Source organism: Panthera leo, chromosome C2, assembly GCF_018350215.1.
Source record: "Panthera leo isolate Ple1 chromosome C2, P.leo_Ple1_pat1.1, whole genome shotgun sequence".
In the NCBI taxonomy this organism is placed as follows: domain Eukaryota; kingdom Metazoa; phylum Chordata; class Mammalia; order Carnivora; family Felidae; genus Panthera; species Panthera leo.
This window is the reverse complement of record NC_056687.1, coordinates 69568665-69586523: the sequence shown is the minus strand read 5'-3', so window position 1 is coordinate 69586523 and position 17859 is coordinate 69568665. Positions and strand designations below refer to the sequence as shown.

Here is a 17859-nt window from a genome sequence, read left to right as displayed (position 1 = left end):
CTACTGGATACAGAGGCAATATGGCATGTAGCATGGTTAAGAATTTCAAACCCCCGTGGTTCCTGGGTGACTCAGTTTGTTAAGCATCCGACTCTTGATCTCAGCTCAGTCTTGATCTTAGAGTCATGAGTTCAGGCCCCACATTAAAAAAAAAAAAAAAAAAGAGTTTCAAACCACAGTTCTACCATGTATCAGCTATATAAGCTTGGGCAAATAACCTACCCTGTCTGCACCTCAGTTCCTCAGTATTCCTTATCAGTAAAATGGGGATAATAGTAGTGTTTATCCCCACAGAGTCATAAATATTACTAATTTGATATATATGTGTGTGCATGCATGTCTGTGTGTATATATACACAAATAAGTGAGATATATCTATATCTATCTATATAGATATCTGTATCTATATATATCATTTAGAAACAGTACTTGGTATATAGCAAATGCTAGATACTATATTTAAAAGATATTTTTGGGGGCACTTGGGTGGCTCAGTCAGTTAAGCATCCGACTCTTGATTTCAGCTCAGGTCATGATCTCATGGTCGTGAGATCAAGCCCCGAATCAGGCTCTGTGCTAGGCATGGAACCTGCTCAAGATTCTCCCTCTCTCTCTCTCTCCCTCTGCCCCTCCCTGCTCTCTCTCTCTAAAAAAAATAAAAAATAAAAAATGTATTAAAAAAATTTTTTAAATGTTTGTTTATTTTGTGTGTGTGTGAGATAGAGAGTGCAAGCAAGGGAGGGGCAAAAAGAGAGGGAGAGAGAAAATCCCAAGCAGGCTCCTTGCTCAGCACAGAGGCTCACACAAGGCTTGATCACATGACCATGAGATCATGACCTAAACCAAAATCAAGAGTCAGGCACTTAACTGACTAAGCCACCCAGGCACCTCAAAAATAAAAGATATTTTTGATGCAAGCCACCCCTAGGTCCAACTAGAAGGCAGAGGGAAAGTGTGAAATACTTCTTCCATTTTTAACTGGTAAAAGATCAACACTGGATTTGGTCCTTCAGAATGCTAGGCTGAGCTGGGCCTCTCTTTGCTGTTTTTGCTGCTTTGTCCTGGAATGTCTAAGGAAAGCCTAGAGACTGGAAAACCTAGATATTTCTGAAGGTAAGAAAGAAGAGGGGGAGAGGAGGGGAGGGGAGAGGAGAGGAGAGGAGAGGAGAGGAGAGGAGAGGAGAGGAGAGGAGAGGAGAGGAGAGGAGAGGAGAGGAAGAAAAGATATGAAGAGAGAGAGATAAAACCTGGACACCAAGCTGTCATGTAAGAGAAGGAAAAGAAACTCAATGTCTCAAGGGAGGACAGGCATTGAGATAGAAGACTGATCAGGGTAAGGTTGGCACTCATTGTTACAGGAATAAGAGAGAAAAGAGCCGTATATGAATCTTGAGAATTTTATTTGAATTAAGATAATTTTGTTCTTAGTACCATCCCTAAGCTATTTTAATGGCTTCATAGCCTTCCCCCACCCCCCCTTTATTTATCCTTAATAAAACTTGAACACCTCTGGTGTAGATGTACAGAAGAAAGCATCATTCTTTCTGAGGACATCCACCATGATTCATGGCACTCCCTCCTCCTGATGGTCATGCAGTTAAAGAGCAGGGACAAAGACAGAACTTTCCAGATAAAAATGAGGTGTCAGTGTTACAAACAAGGGGACCAGGGAAACACTAGGGACATATGAGGATACACTCTGGCCTCTGAAGTCAATATTATTAAAACAACATGTCCTCCCCCAAAATATTCTTTGACCAGTGAACTGAAACTGATTTCTCACATTTCTGTTCCCATATTCTATTGTATTATAAACAAACTCTTGTCTAAGGCAGAGTGAAAACCTACTTCCTACTAAGGAAAATCAGCTAAGAGATAAATAGTAAGATACAATACTCAGTGCAGCTCAGCCCAGTGGTTAGCAGCTTGATAAGAAAAGGAAGCAGTCTACATTCAAGAGTTTAAAATGTCAAATAAAATTGCTAATGATTAAAGACAATTTGACTTGGAGATAGTGAAGGGAACTTCAACACCAAATACAAAGGGTTAGTGACATCTTTCTCTGTTTTTCCTTCTGTTAAAAGAACAAACAGAAGGAAAGGAACTCTTGAATGGAATTGATATTTACTAGTGATAATTCTTGATTCTGCCGTTGTCGGGCTATTCCGTGAGCATGGAAAAACTACTTTACTTCAACTACTTCATATTTAACATGGTGTGTGCACGTGTACACATGTATATGTGTGGTCTCTCCAGCTTGTCTCTAAAATCCCTTCCAGCTCTAACATGCTATGGTGTCTCTTTAGGCTGATGTCAAGGACAGGGTAGTAAAGAAATGCTTAATGTGTATTGAAAGATTGAGGAAGTAAACATATTGTATACAATGGGATTAAGGTTTCTTATTGCCAGGGGAAAGGGAGAAGGTTGGAATAAACTTTTTTGTGTTGAATCAGAATTTTAACTATACGTATGGGTATTTTATATTATAGATATATAGATATAGACAGATAAACACAGGTGTGTGTGTGTGTGTGTGTGTGTGTGTGTTAAAAAAAGAAAGAAAGAAAAAAATGCCTCTCTAAACTGCAACTCTGCAGTCACAACTTAGACACTGAGACATCCAAAGTCCAAAAAGTTTAACACTAGTTTGAGGATAATTGTGATACCAAGTTAAGACACTATTTACAACCTAGAAAGCTTGAGTAGTGAGTCACTTGCAATCCCATGAGGCCACATGTACACAGTCACCTCCTGGTGGCAGCAAATTTAAATTGCAGGCTCATAATTCTGAACAAGCACCTCCGAGGCATAAAGTGGACAGAACTGAACATTAGTGTCACTAAACTATGAGTAAGGATCAATATTCCTTTCCTAGGCTGCAATTTTCCTATCCTTTGGGTTTCCTTCTGTGTATGTGTCCATCTGACTTATCCCTAAAGAGCATGCCTAGGTTGCTTTGAAAAGAATTCACACCAGAGAGGTGCTTCTGTTACTAATTTACTAATTATCAGGCAGCACCAGTGAGACCTAGTCAGAATGGTCTCTCTCTCTCACTTCAAGCTACAAGAAGCAACGACTGCCAGAACTGGGCAAAATCATGGAGTGTGTAAGGTAATCAGTAACAGCAACCATGTATTTTTTTCCCCTATTGTTCTCCATTTTGCTTTCTCTCCCCTAGGGTGATCCTCTTTATCTTCTGCTTATTGAGAGTCTCACACATTAGCACTGCGCTTTCTCCATTAATCCAGTGCTCCAGAATGACTCTCACATTTCAGCCATTTCCAGACATTCTTCTTGATCAAACATACCTGTACTGTGACCCACCCCTTTAGGGGTCTGCTCTTTGGTTGGCAATGAATACTTGGTCCATGTTGATATACATACTTAGAGGCTTTATGTGTTCTTTCTCTCAGAGAACACATGTGGTTGTGGCCCCAAATACCTATACCCAAAGAATGGGCCTAGCTTGAGAAGTTTGAGAACCTTCGCAGGGGTAAAGTTAAGGAAGACTTAAAGTTAGTTAGAAGCCTACATAAAGTTAGTCCTAATAGTGAACCAGTGAATTTAGGAGGGGCCAGCCCATGGAGCCTATCCTGCCTGCAAAGTGGGACAGCCTGAGAAAGAGGCAATGGAAAAAGGCAGTCAGGAAGGGACAAGGAAGGGAGATACTAGGAGGTTTGTAGAAATAATGAGGCTTATGGATAAGTGGTTAAGGAAAGAGGTATTTTACTCTATCACTTTCACCTGCTGATTGGCTAGTCCATCTGCACAGCCCTGGCCGCCACTGTGATGATACAATCAATTGCCCCAAGATGTCTAATGGACACTAGTTCCACAGGGTAAACTGCCCCTCCCTCATTTTGAAGAGATCATTTTTCTTTGGCATCAACTATCAGCTTTTATTTCTTCGATAAGCACCATGACAGTTTGGCAATTGAAATAGAGGATGAAGCAGTCTTGATCTTGAGAGTATCATCCCTTTTGAAGACTGATTTAGTTTTGGTTCTATGGTGGGTGGTGGGTAGAGGAACATGTGTACATGTGAGGGTCTTGAGAAGTGTGTGTGTGTGTGTGTGTGTGTGTGTGTGTGTGTGTGTGTGTGTGTGTGCCTGTTTGAGCAGGAAATAGCATGGAAGAATGATTTCACAAGGTTGGAAACAAATAGAAATGGGCATTTAGTTAAGCTGTGTAATAAAGAGTTGAGGTTGATTATCTTGGCCACATTCTTCAGTTAATTTGACTCTCATATTATTACTACAAAAATACCTAAAAAGGGATATTTTGAAAGCCCAGAAACTGCAGTATTTCCATGGAAACACAGCAAGGAAGGAGAATTCTGTCTGGACAATCTCTGCAGAGCAGATGACACCTGCTACAAATGCCTTCTCCCTGGACAAAGAAAATGAGGACCTGGCTAAATTCTCCTTACATGCTTCCTCGCTCTCCAGACCAGCAAAATGCCAGCTGCCCTCCTGTCCCCAGGCAAAAAGAAGCTATTTGAAAGTTGAGCACAATATATACTAATACCTGAGGCTTTGCAAGCATAGGAAGGTCCCAGGCACATGTTTGTCACCTCTCTTTATAGTGTAACTTTTCCCTCCAAGTAGGGATGACAAATTTTGTTCTTGTAAAATAACATTATTGGGATTGTTATTGATTTTCAGCTGAAAATATCATTGAAGAAAAGTTATAAAACCAAAAAAAATGCAAAAGAAAATTAAATCACCCATAACATTTAACTTCTTTGTATATTTCTTTCTAGTCTTTATTCTATGTGCATATCAAAATTGTAGTCATGCTGGATATACAGTTTTTTATGTATTATACTACAAGCCCTTTCTCATGCTATTAATGAACTTTTACAATGTGATTTATAATGACTGTATAATATTTCACTAGCTAGATGCACTCTGATATGTTTAATGGATCACTCAACACGGAATATTCAAATAGTTTCTAATTATTCAAATTATGAATAACACTGCAATAAAATGGTTAGAAGATTTTAACCTTCCAGACTCATATGGCCACCAAGAATTCATAAAGCAGGACCAGTAGGATTAAACAGAGTCTTCAAATCTGCAGAAGAAATGGGCCTGGAGCATATCTTTTTCATATTTTCCTCCTGTTTCCTCTCTGAGTCTAAGTAGAACAAATCTTTTGATGTAGGAAGCAGGCAAAAGTAAAATTATGAACTTCAGCCTGGGGAGTCACAGGAAGTCTAGGTTAAATCACTTAGGAAGATGGATGCTCAGTTCCTGCTCAGAAATCTCCTGTACAGGAGGCTCTAATTCCTTCAAATTTATATCCCACAATGCCATTCTATTACACACTGGCATTAATGCAAAAACTCAGAAAATGATTGTATGCAGGCAGAAACGAAGAGAGAAAAGGAAGGAGGAAAGGAAAGAAGAAGAAATTAGCCCTAACTAGGCAGGAAGGATCTCTGACAGTACTTATCAGCATCTGTCTCCCACACCCACAACCTGGCAACACTTTACATTTCTCTGCTAAGATCCACCCTCCCCCTCAAGGCCTGCTTCGGAGATTGGAAATGTAAAGAGAAAAAAGAAGAGTAAGGAGAAGGAAGAAGAGCAGACGAGGAAAGGAGATGCAGGAGAAAAACAGAAGTGTGTTGGAGCAGCAGGGGCAAGTGTGAACAGTCTTCAGGAAGCCAGGTAAAATCTCCGCTGTATGACTTAGAAGCTCCGTAACTTAGACAGACTCTTTAGTGAGCCTGAGTTTTCCCACTTGAAAGTATGTTTAATAAAATCTAGATCATAAGATCGTCATGAGGATTCCATGTGTCTGGCACGTAGTAGGTACCCAATTAAAAAAATGCTACCTACTACACGTTGAGTGCTCACAATGAGCCATATCTTAGGTCAGGTCTGTCACTTTGGTGTATTACTTCAGACTGAATTACTATTATTTATTATTATTATTGTTATCAACATCAAATAATGCAGAGGAGAAGAAGAAAAAGAAAGGAATTTTGAATTCACTTTAGAACCATCAGGGATCTCAGGGCCACTGAATCCAACAGCATGATTTTATAGATGAGGCAGCCCAGGGCCAGAGGCACGGTGATCTGCACAAGCTCACCTGGTTCTACAGCAGCAGAATCTGGACTAGGATCCCAGCCTTCTAGCTCCATGTACAGAAGGTGGGAGATATAGTTAAACTGACCTCATCCTCCACCTCCCTAGGCAGCTAGCACCCCCACAGCCCTCACAAGGAATATGACTCCTGTTCATTCATGCTCCATTCCATCACCCACAGGCTCATAATTAGAGGAGAATACACATGACTTTGGTTTCTGAAACCATTATTAAGAATCGGGTGAGCCACAAGCGAGCAGACAACCAGGCAGGAAACCTGGATTAAAGCTAATCCCCTTGCTTTACAGACACTCATCAGAGAGGGGCTGTGGATCCCACAGAGAGGAAGCAGAGCCATCTTCTGGGAGCTCACAGCCCCTTCATCTGCCTGGGGAATCTCAGTTTAGAAAACATTATCTTTTCATGTTTTTCTCTGATAGGCACTGCAACAATTTGCATTCATTCCCACCAAGTGTCAGAAAAGCCTGTGAAGTAGTAACAAACAGGCTTCTTAATGCATTTCAAATATCACAAATCAACTTAATTAAGTAGGGTTAATTTTTTTTTTCCTGAGAAGCAATCACACTTTAATTAATACTCCATTAAAATGAATTCCTGGGGGAACAGAAGCATGCATACACCTAATGAGTTCATCTGCCAAGGGTGTTATTATAGAAGATGCTAAATGTGCCTCCTTACTGGCCACTTACTCAATTTCAAATGCCCCCATGTTAATCAGAAATGAAAAGCAATTGCAGGTTTGCAACCCAACTCCTTTCTGGGAGCCTCTCTGCCCTGCCAACGGTGGAACATAATCCGTTCTCCCCTTTCCCGTCTCTGCTTTGTGAATGATTCAGGACCAGATTTTAGCCCAGCTGGCTTCCTCCTGCATGGAGGGTACCTCAGTCTCCCTTCCTTCACTGGCCACCACTCCACAATCAGACAAGTTGAGAAGAAACTCACATTAACATCACCACCCTGGAGCAGACCTCATTAAGAAGATTTAATTCTCTGTTTTAAAAAAATAAAAGAAAAGCATAGAACACATTTGCAAACTCCGTACGTTTCTTGCTGGTAGCAAAGATGATCAAAGTTTTGCGGGACTGATTTCTGATAGGAAACAGCAACCATAAGAAACTGGGTATGGGGTGGGAAGGGAGTCTCTGCTATTTTACGTTTCCTCTTGCAGTGACTATTTCTATACTAGGGATTCCCCAGTTTCTCTAGCTGCAGACTGAATGCTCTAGCAGACTCCCTAAACTACCTGCCTGGGTGGCTCCCTCCTCACTAGAGATGAGAAGGAAACATTTCAACATGTTTCAAATGTTTCACCCAGGCCCCTGGGCATACCTTGGAGGCCGTTTTTTCCTGGGAAACTGCCCTGACCCTTGCCAGAACAAATCAACCCAGCCAACGCCCCCTTTCCATCGACTCGCCTTACCTCTTTGGTGTGCGTGTGGAAGGAGACAGACATGTCCAGGAGAAGCTTCCGCTGTTCCACCCTGCGCACAAAGTCCTGGATGCGCACCTCCAGGTGTCGAGCTGCCTTGTAGATCTCCTCGGGGTCACATTCCCCCGTCTGAGCCAGCTGCTCTGCAGCCTCTAGGAGCTTGTCCGCGTTGGTGTAGGTATTCTGCCAGCAGCAACAGTGAGGGAGAGTCAACTTGCAGCCACCGACTGAGAGCTTCACGCTTTCCCCCAGCCCACCTGGGGCTGCCCAGAGCTGGAGCCTAGGGTGTAGGTGCTAAGCACACAGCTCCCTGATCTGGCAGCAGAGGAGCTGAGTGCCAGGCTTGCCCGCCGCCTCTCAGCAAGCTAGCAGCCTTCCTGGCAGCTCAGCATAAATGGGCACTAGCTAGGTGCCTCCTCCGTTCCCGGGATTTCTCAGAGGTGGGGTGTCCCTGGAAAGAAGCGAGGAGACAAGGCGAGAACCCCCTCTCCCATGTGCTCTGATTCCCCACCCTTGTGAAGATCCATCATTGCCTTCACATCTCAGGCTGTAACTGCCAGAGTCAGAAATACCTCATCCACAAAGATCGTCTGTGTTTCTACGTGAGAACACCAGGGAAACAATAACTGGAAGGCTTGTTCGACTTTCTCCCCCAAGTTCCCCGTAACTACTGGTGTTTATCTTTTGGAACAGAGCTATCTCTTTATAGGGGAAGAGGTCAAGCAATTCCAGGGATCTGACAGAAGGAAGCAAGCGGCCACAGTCAGAGTGAGGAGATGCAGGCTATTCCCTGTGCACCCAATGAAGGCTTAATGTTTGCAGGAAGACTGGGGAGGAGCCTGGTGATTTCATCATAAACTACTCCATGCACATGCACACGCACGCATGCACACATGCACACACTCTCTCAATCCATGTCTGTACACACCATGCTATTCTCTAGAGCATTTAAAAAGGCAACCAGCTTGTAATTATTATTCATCAGGAGGGGAGTCACTGCCTTTATAATAGTTATGCCATTGATTCAACTTTTCCTCAGCAGGCTTCCCTTAAAAAAGATCTGATATACCCTGATTTAGAACTGGTGAGTCAAGTGTATATTATATTTCTTAATATCCCTGCAGTCATACAATGCCCTATAGAGTGCTAAATAAGTGGATGCTGGTAACCATGCAAATCTTGTAGCAGAAATAGTATCAAATGCAAAGTGAGTGGAGAATGGAAATGGATTTATGAGCAATGACGGTGGAGAAGTGGCCTTTAGTGTCCACAGAATTTTGTTTTTATTTTATTTTTTTAACTTACCTGAAGATCTGGGCATTAAAGACTGAATTGCACTTCCGCCCCAACCCTGGAAATTGACATGTTGAAGCCCTAAGCCCCAGAACCTCAGAATGTGACCTTATTTGGAAAGGGTCATTGCAGATGTAATTAGTTAAGATCAAGTCACACTGGAGTAGAGTGGGTTCTTAATCCAACATGACTGCTGTCCTTACAAAAAGAATGCCATGTGAAGATGAAGCAGAGATTGGGAGATGTATCTACCTGCCAAGGAATGATAAACATTGCCAGTAAACCACCAGAGTTAGGAGAGGCATGGAACACATTCTCCCACATATCCTCAAAAAGAACCAGTCCTGTTGACACCTTTGACCCTGGACTTCTAGGCTCCAGAACTGAGGGAGAATAAATTTCTGTTATTTAAGACCCAGGAAACTAACACGCTGGGGTACAAACTTGCAGAGACTGTTGACACAGACCCTTGATTGTACTGGAGAAGATTGGCCGGGCTTCTGCAAACACTTGTCATGGTTTTAAGAAAAAAAAAAAGACGTTAGAGTGGGAGAGAGCCAAAGCATAAGAGACTCTTAAAAACTGAGAATAAACTGAGGGTTGATGGGGGGTGGGAGGGAGGGGAGGGTGGGTGATGGGTATTGAGGAGGGCACCTTTTGGGATGAGCACTGGGTGTTGTATGGAAAACAATTTGACAATAAATTTCATATATTGAAAAAAATAAAAATAAAATAAATAAAAAAATAAATAAATAATAAAAAAAGAGAAATACTTAAAGAGGCCACAGTGGATCCTTAAGGAATGCTATCTGAAAAACAATGGCCTAGGGCAAATGCTGTCCCAGTGCAGGTTGAAGTAGGGTGGTAGTGGTACACAAAAAAGAGGAAAAATCCTTTGGCCCCACTTGGGGAATTCATGGAAAAAACATGATCCTTGTGTGAAGAAAGAGGCTTTGCCACTGAGTCAACTAAGGGTATGTTGATTCTGGAAAGCAAATGAAGGAGGTACTCAAAATCATGATGGAAACACCAAGAGAGATGGGAAATGATGGGCAGGAGAGACTTCCTAGGCTGTGGGCCAGGTTGAAGAAGGCTCCTACAGGGCTGTCCACAATTTCCAGTAAATACACCCAGAGCTGATGGGAGAGAGTGTTTTTCAGGAATGTCTCAGATTTTCTACTTTAAACCCTAGGGAATTTCAGGAAACCCCAAAGAAACCCAGAGGTTGTGACTTTATATTTTCTAGGCTATAAATAAATATTTGTGGCAAAGTGAAAGCAAGCTTACTTGAAAGTTAAGTTTGGGACCAATAAGAGATGTATAAAAAGCAAAACTGAAGTGCCTACTGTATATATAAAGTAGACAACTTGTCCCAGTTTGTCCGGTACTTTCCTGATTTTAACACTAAAAGTCCTATCAATTCTAAGCAAGTTGGGATGGCTCATTACCCTAATACGTATCTAATGCTGTGAGTCTTTCAGGAGTACAGATACATATGCAATGTATGCTGCCTCAGTAGATTATTGTGTAGTCATCCGTGACATAATATGGCAACACAGAAAACTGAGCAAGTAACACAATAATAATTAAAGGTTAAAGTTCTCTGACATCATGATATAGATGTTGAAAAAATGGAAAAAACTGAAAATAAAAATAGCCAATAATTATTGAATAATTTTCACATGCCAAAGACAATGTAAAGATTTATATGCATATTAACTCACTTCATCTTCATAATAATGCTATGAAGTCAGTACAGCCATCAGCTCCATTTTACACATGAAGAAACTGAGGCACAAATAATTTCTGGCCAAGGTCACAAGTTTCATATGATAGAACCAAGATTAAAATCTTTCCTGGTTTCAGAGCCCAAGCTCAAACCATTACACTATTATGTCAGATGAAGAAGGGCCTTGGCTTGCCACACTGAGATGATTTACCCCAAAGGCAGTAGGAAGCCACTGAACAGTTTTAAGCAGAAGACAGATGTGATGGGTGTATAGTGTATAGAGACATTACCCCGCCTCTATACAGAGTGAAGGCAGAAGCCTAAGGATGGGCAGGACTCAGTAGAAAAGGAAGAGGACTTCTCATTGACAGGACCCACTTTTCTTTATGCCCATGGTACTCTATGTTTATCCCATTCCATAGCCATTTTCAGGCTCACATGTAACAATGTGCTTCCATGGGTATCTTCCTACTGGTCTGTGAGCTCCTTAAATGTAGGTTCCATGTTTCATTCATCTTTGGTTCTTCATGCCAGGAGCTGTGGCTGGTATACTATAGGCACTTATTAAATGTTTGGTGAATAAACAAGGCACAAAGATGGGAATGAGCATGGTATGTTTGATAAGTTGAGTCAACCTGAACAAATTAGACAATGATAGGAAATCATACTGGATAGGTTGAGAAGAGCTACAGAACACATTTATAAAGAGAAAGGGATAATAAAGACATGTGGGAGGGCAATGGGGTCAAAGCTAAAAGCTGTGCTCTTTGCTTTACCTGCTGCTCAGCCTTCCTCCCTGTCGCTACCAGAAAGAGCTTCTAAGATTCAGATCCAGTCACACCTCTCTTCTTAAAACTGTTCAGTGGCTTCCCATTGCCTTTGGGGTAAAATGCCTTAGCATGGCATGCAAGGCCCTTCTGCATATGATGCTTGCTTTTTCTCTTCAGCTTCAACTCACATTTCTCCCCCTACAGCCTATGAAATAAATTGTTTACACTTCCAGAACTCATTGCACGGAATCCTGCCCCTATTCTTATGGTTGGGATGTTTTCCTCCTTTCTTTTTTACATGATCAACTCTTACCCTTTAAGACCCAGACCAGGCACCACTTCTTCCAGGAACCCCACCCTCACCTCCACTTCTCACCCAAGGTTGGCTTAGATGTGCTCCTCTGAGCTCCCAGAGTGATCTGTGCCAACCTGCCATACTCTAATGCAAATGTTTGCCTTTCTCGTCTGCTTAGGGGCAAATAATGTCTTTCATCTCTTTCCCTTAGTGCCTGGCACCAAGTAAATATGCCATAAATATTTAATGAATTAATTAATATATTAAAGAGTACATCACTCCCCATTAATCCTAATATTCAATCCTTGGCTCTCATCAACTACTTGGTATAAGACCTTACATGCTATAATTCATATTCAATGTTCAACACCATTTGGTTTATCCTACCTCTTGGCACAGTCTTGAAATAGAAATGTGCTTAGAGAATATCAACTGGAGTATTACCAAAGCACTGTATTGATGCCTATCATCACCCCAAATTGGAGCATGGATCACGACAGGCTTCTGTTCACCTTCTGACCAAATAAACAGCAGTTTCTGCCCCAAGGCCAGAGTTGGACTTCACTGTGAGTACAGTTCCTGGGCATTCTTTGGTTTCCCAGCTGCATAACCTCTGCCTTGTACTTGACCCCTTATCAACATTACCCAACTGATATGCCAAAAATGGGTTCTAAGAGCTGGGTTATTAATCCTTCAGCCTTTGGGGCTTTCAAGCAAGGCCTGTGATAGTCCTGAGTCAGACATTTGGGACACAGATATAGCTGCAGTTTCTGTCCTTCTCTCCCCAGTCCCTATGTCAACCAGGTAAAATACCCTAGATAATTCAGGCCTTCAGTCTACCTTCCACTCCCTCTGCTGCAGGCCTGGCCCATTATTTTTTTTGCTTTCTCCTCATGGAAGAAACAGAACCTTCTAGGATAACTTGTCTCTGAAAACAGAGGCATCCCCAAAACACAGGTATGGTTTCAGTTTCCCTGGGCTGAAGCAGAAGGGCAAGTGGCAGGGAGTGGAAGAGACAGTGAAAATAAACACCTATAGCATCAAGAGTTCATTTCCTTGGTAACATGAAGTTAGCACTCTTGGCTGTATGCTCTGGGGATGAGAAGGATGAGGCCCAGGAAGCACTTTCACTATTCAAAAGAGGCGGTATGGACAGGAGAATGTGACTACCAAAAGACCAGGAGAGAATTTCTTTCCCGATGATTATTTTTCCAGGCTGGTATAGCTGGAACCCATGGGCAGTTAGAGGAAAGGAGCAAATGAGGGAAAGAGAGACATGCAAGTACAGGCATTGGGGAAGATACAGACTTAACTCTAGTTTTGACAATAGTGAATGGCAGACAAATCAAAGTGATGCCTAAAATTTTACATTTGAATACTACTTTAAAGTTAACAATAAATTTCTTTCACCTTCTTTCCTTACACAATCTGGGGGCAGGTATGCAGGGAATGCATCTGGGGGTAAAGAACCACCTGAAAGAATGAAAGGTAAGGGCACCCAGTATTCACACAGGGCTGGAATGGTACCCCTTTCCACCAGCCACACTGGAAAACCTCATGAATCACAGGATATTAGGTAGAGTACTCAGAAGAGTCTTGCCTCAGCAGGGGTAAATAGTTAGCCTTAGACCAAGCACTGCTCTGGTCCTGCCTAACAAATTTTATAAGAAAGACCTAAAAAGACCAAACTTTTTTCAAGTAACTTAACTGTGTCCCAAGACAAAGCTTAAGAATATTTATAGGGGGGCACCTGGATGCTTCAGTCAGTTAAGGGTCCAACTTTGGCTCAGGTCATGATCTAATGGTTCATGAGTCCGAGCCCCGCATTGGGCTCTCTACTGTCTGCAGGAAGCCTGCTTTGGATCCTCTGTTTCCTCTTCCTCTGCCCTTCCCCTGCTTGCTCTCTCTCTCAAAAATAAATAAAAATTAAAAAAAATTTTTAAGCATACTTATAGGAGTATAGAAATATTCAGCAACCAGCAAGGTAAAATTCACAGTGTCTGGTATCTAATAAAAAACTACCAGATATACAAAGGATCAGGAAAATATAACCTATGATGAAGACAAAAAGCAATCAAACTGACCCATAACTGACATAGATGTTAAAAATAGTAGACAAGGTTTTTTTAAATGGCTATTGTAACTGTATTTCATATGTTCAAAAGTTAAGTAGAGAAACATAAGACATAAAGAAAAAAAAGATCTTGCACTTCAAGAGATGAAAAATATACTGGGTTGTATCAAAAGTAGGTTAAACACTGCAGAAGAAAAGATTACTGAACTCAAAAACACAGCAATATAGAAACTATTCAAATTGAAATGCTGACAGAAAAATAATTTTTTAAAATGAAGCCTCAGTGAGCTGTTGGGACAACTTTAATAAAGCTAATACTCATGTAATTGAAATCCCTAAAGGAGAGTATGGGGAGTAGAAAAGATATAAAAGATTTAAAGAAATAATGACCAAAAAATTTCCAAACATCCACAGATACAAGAAACTAAACTCAACCCAAGAAACCCAAAGAAAATTACACCAAGGTACATAAAAGTTGAATCAAACCAAGTGGGGAAAAAACAGAGAAAAGGAAATCTTAAAAGGGGCCAGAGGAAAAAAAGACGTGCTACACACACACACACCAAATATAAAGATTGACAGCAGACTCCTCATCAGAAGAATACAAGCCAGAAAATAGCAGAGCAATATCTTTAAAGTACTGAAAGAGAAAAATTTTGTCAACTTAGAATTCTTATGCCCAGTACAAATATTTGTCCAAAAAAAGTGAAAATAAAGACATATTAAGACATACAAATCTGAAAAAATTCTTCACCAGCAGACTTACATGACAAAAAAATGTTAAAGGAAGTCCCTCAGGAAGAAGGAAAATGGTATCGGATGGAAATACAGATCCACACACAGGAATGAAGAACGTTAGAAATGTTAACTGTATGGGGAAAAAATGTAAGTTTTTCTTATTATTTAAATCTCTTTAAAAGATAACAATTTAGGGGCGCCTGGGTGGCTCAGTTGGTTAAGTGTCCGACTCTTGGTTTCAGTTCAGGTCATGATCACACAGTTTGTGGGTTCCAGTCCCGTGTTGGGATCTGTGCTGCTGGTGTGGAGCCTACTATTCTCCCATACTCTCTCTCTCTCTCTCTCTCTCTCTCTCTGCCCCTCCCCCACTCACGCGCATGCGTGCATGCTCTCTCTCTCTCTCTCTCCCTCTCTCTCTCTCTCTCCCTCTCTCTCTCAAAATAAATAAATAAAGCTTAAAAAAACATAATAATACAAACATAACAATAGTGTAGCATGGGGTTTACAGCGCATGCATAAGTAAAACATATGACAACAATAGCACAAAGGTCACAAAGGGAGAAATGGAAGTGTACTATACTATTGTAAGGTTCTTATACTATATGTAAAGTGGCAAAACATCATTTGAAGGTGAACTGTAATAATTGAAGTCACATATTACAAACATCCCTAAAGCCACCATTAAAGTAACAAAATAAAGAGTTATAACTAAGAAGCCAACAAAGAGATAAAATGGAATCATAAAAAATTATTCACTTCTCATCATGATAAGTGTACTCTTTAATCCCCCTCATCTATTTTCCCCATCCCCCCACCCACCTCCCCTCTGGTAACAGTTTGTTCTCTACAGTTAAAAGTCTGTTTCTTGGTTTCTCTACCTCTTTATTTCTTTTTTTTTTCTTTCCTTGTTTGTTTTGTTTCTTAAATTCCACATATGTGTGAAATCATATGGTATTTGTCTTTCTCTGACTGGCTTATTTCACTTAGCATTATACTCTCTAGTTCTACACTAAAAGGATGTTACTGCTTTCCAGGAGATACTGAGGTTGGAGTGACTGCTAATGGGCACAGAGTTTCTTTTGGGGGTGATGAAATTGTTCCAAAATTAACTGTAGTGATATTTGCATAACTCTGTGAATACACTTGCAACCATGGAATTGTATACTTTAAAAGGGTGAATTGTGGGGCACATCGGTGGCTCAGTTGGTTAAGCGCCCAACTCTTGATTTTGGCTCAAGTCATGATCTCATGGTTCATGAGATCGAGCTCTGTGATGGGCTCTATGCTGACAGCACAGAGTCTGCTTGGGATTTTCTCTCTCCCTCTGTCTCTGCCCCTCCTCTACTTATGGTCTCTCTCTCTGAAAATAAATAAATGCACTTAAAAATAAATAAAAGGGTGAATGGTATGTATGTGGATTATATCTCAATAAATCTGGGGTTTTTTTAAGGATAAAAATATTCAATTAACCCAAAACAGGAAGAAAAAGGAAGAGAGAAATAATTGAGAATAGATGAAACAAAATGGAAAAAATATAACAAGATGATAGACAAACATATCAATAGTCACATTAAATATAAGTTATCTAAACACTACAATCAAAAGGCAGAGATTGTCAGGTTGGATAAAAAGGCAAGCCCCAACTATATGTTGTCTACAAGGAATGCACTTCAAATGTAAAGACACAAATAAGTTAAAAGTAAAAGGGTGGAAAAAATATAGCATAATAACACTAATCAAAAGAAACTGGGGTGACTTTATTAATATCAGACATAGTAGATTTCATTGCAAATCATATTACTGGGGAAAAAGAAATTAATTTCATAATGATAAAGGGGTCAATTCATCAAGAGGACATCATAATCCCAAACATATATGCACCTACTAACAAAGCTTTAAAATACATGAAGCAAAAACTGATACACTTTCAAGGAGAAGCAGACAAATCCACAATTACAATCAGACATTTAATGTCCCTCTCCCAATAATTAAACAGAACAAGTAGAAAGGAAATTAGTAAGGATATAGGAGATTTGAAGACTTGATCTAACTGATCTGACATTTATTAACACTCCACCCAACAAGAAAAAAATGCATATTCTTTTCAAGTGCTCACAGAACATTACCAAGATAAACCATATTCTGGGCTAATAAGCAAGTCTCAAAAAATTCAAAAGGATATAGTCATATAAAATATCTTCTCTGATCATAACACAATTAAATTATAAATCAATGATAGTAATATCACTGGAAAATCCCCAAAGAGTTGGAAACTAAAGAACATACTTTTAAATAATTTATGGGTCAAAGAAGGCAGTGTAAGTTTATCAGGTACCTACAGGTGTTCTAGGCGTTGTATTAGTCTCTTAATATACATTACCTCTAAGCTTTAGGATATTGTAAGATGGGCATTATTAATTACATTTTTCAAATGAGAAAACTGAGGCTCAGAAAGATAAAGTAACATGTTTGAAGTATGTTACATAGCTAGACAATGGCAAGTCATGTCTCTGAATATAACCTCCAGGACTTTTCATGAAACCTCTAAGACTCAGTGTAAAACTCTACTTCTTCTGCTTCTCTGCTACTTTGCATTATATTTGTTCTTGTGCCTTTGATTTTTAAAATATGATGTTGTAATTATTCTTTTGCAACTACTATTTTTTGTTTTGTTTTGTTTTATTTTGTTTTGTTTTATTTTATTTTGTTTTGTTTTGTAATACACTTTCAAAGTGTACATGGTGACTTCCAGAGAGAATTACATTCTCCTTGAAGGAAAGAGTCCTATGTAACTCATTTTTTCTATTCCAACTACTCATAAATGTTCCTCTTAGGCACAGTGCTCTCCTTTAAACAGGTACTAAACCCCAAAGCTGTGCGGCCCAGCTCTTGTCAGTAGTAATGGTTGGAAATGGACATTTACCATATCTCCTAATGTAGGTAGTCCCCAGTTTAAAAATGCGTAATGACCTAAAAGTTTCTTTGTAAACCTCTTATTTAGTACAGAGAATATATTTTCCATGTAAATGGGAGTTAGATTCCCAGGATAAAAATAAAGAAATTCAGTTGTGCACATAATGTGTTTAAAATTTGGTACTAACATTGTACATCATGTACAATTAGTCAACATTTATAACTAGGGTGATACAGGAAAATGCTTTTTAGTTTTCATCCTGGAGCACCAGGCACATATTTCTTCTCCACTTGCTAGTACTCACAGGGGAGGAATGGGATGGACTCTGGCAATGGCAAAGTGGTCTTTGGCTGGAAGCAGTAGGAAAAAAGGAGGAAACTACTTCTTGGAACCAGCGATGGGTTAGCCCACCACATTACACCTGCTAGAAGGACATCTTCCTATGGCTTCCCAAATAAGGCAACAAACACTAGTTGCCTTCATTAAGGCCATTTG

General features: G+C 40.3%; 1 protein-coding gene across 7 annotated transcripts in view; it reads right to left on the bottom strand.

Moving 5' to 3' along the window:
• KALRN (kalirin RhoGEF kinase) overlaps nt 1-17859 on the bottom strand; it is a 598446-nt gene that overhangs the window by 312411 nt on the left and 268176 nt on the right. For all 7 annotated transcript variants that reach the window (XM_042954425.1, XM_042954412.1, XM_042954414.1 and 4 more), the window contains one exon: nt 7543-7734. In XM_042954425.1, the coding sequence (XP_042810359.1) occupies nt 7543-7734 (192 nt within the window). The remainder of the gene's footprint in view (nt 1-7542; nt 7735-17859) is intronic.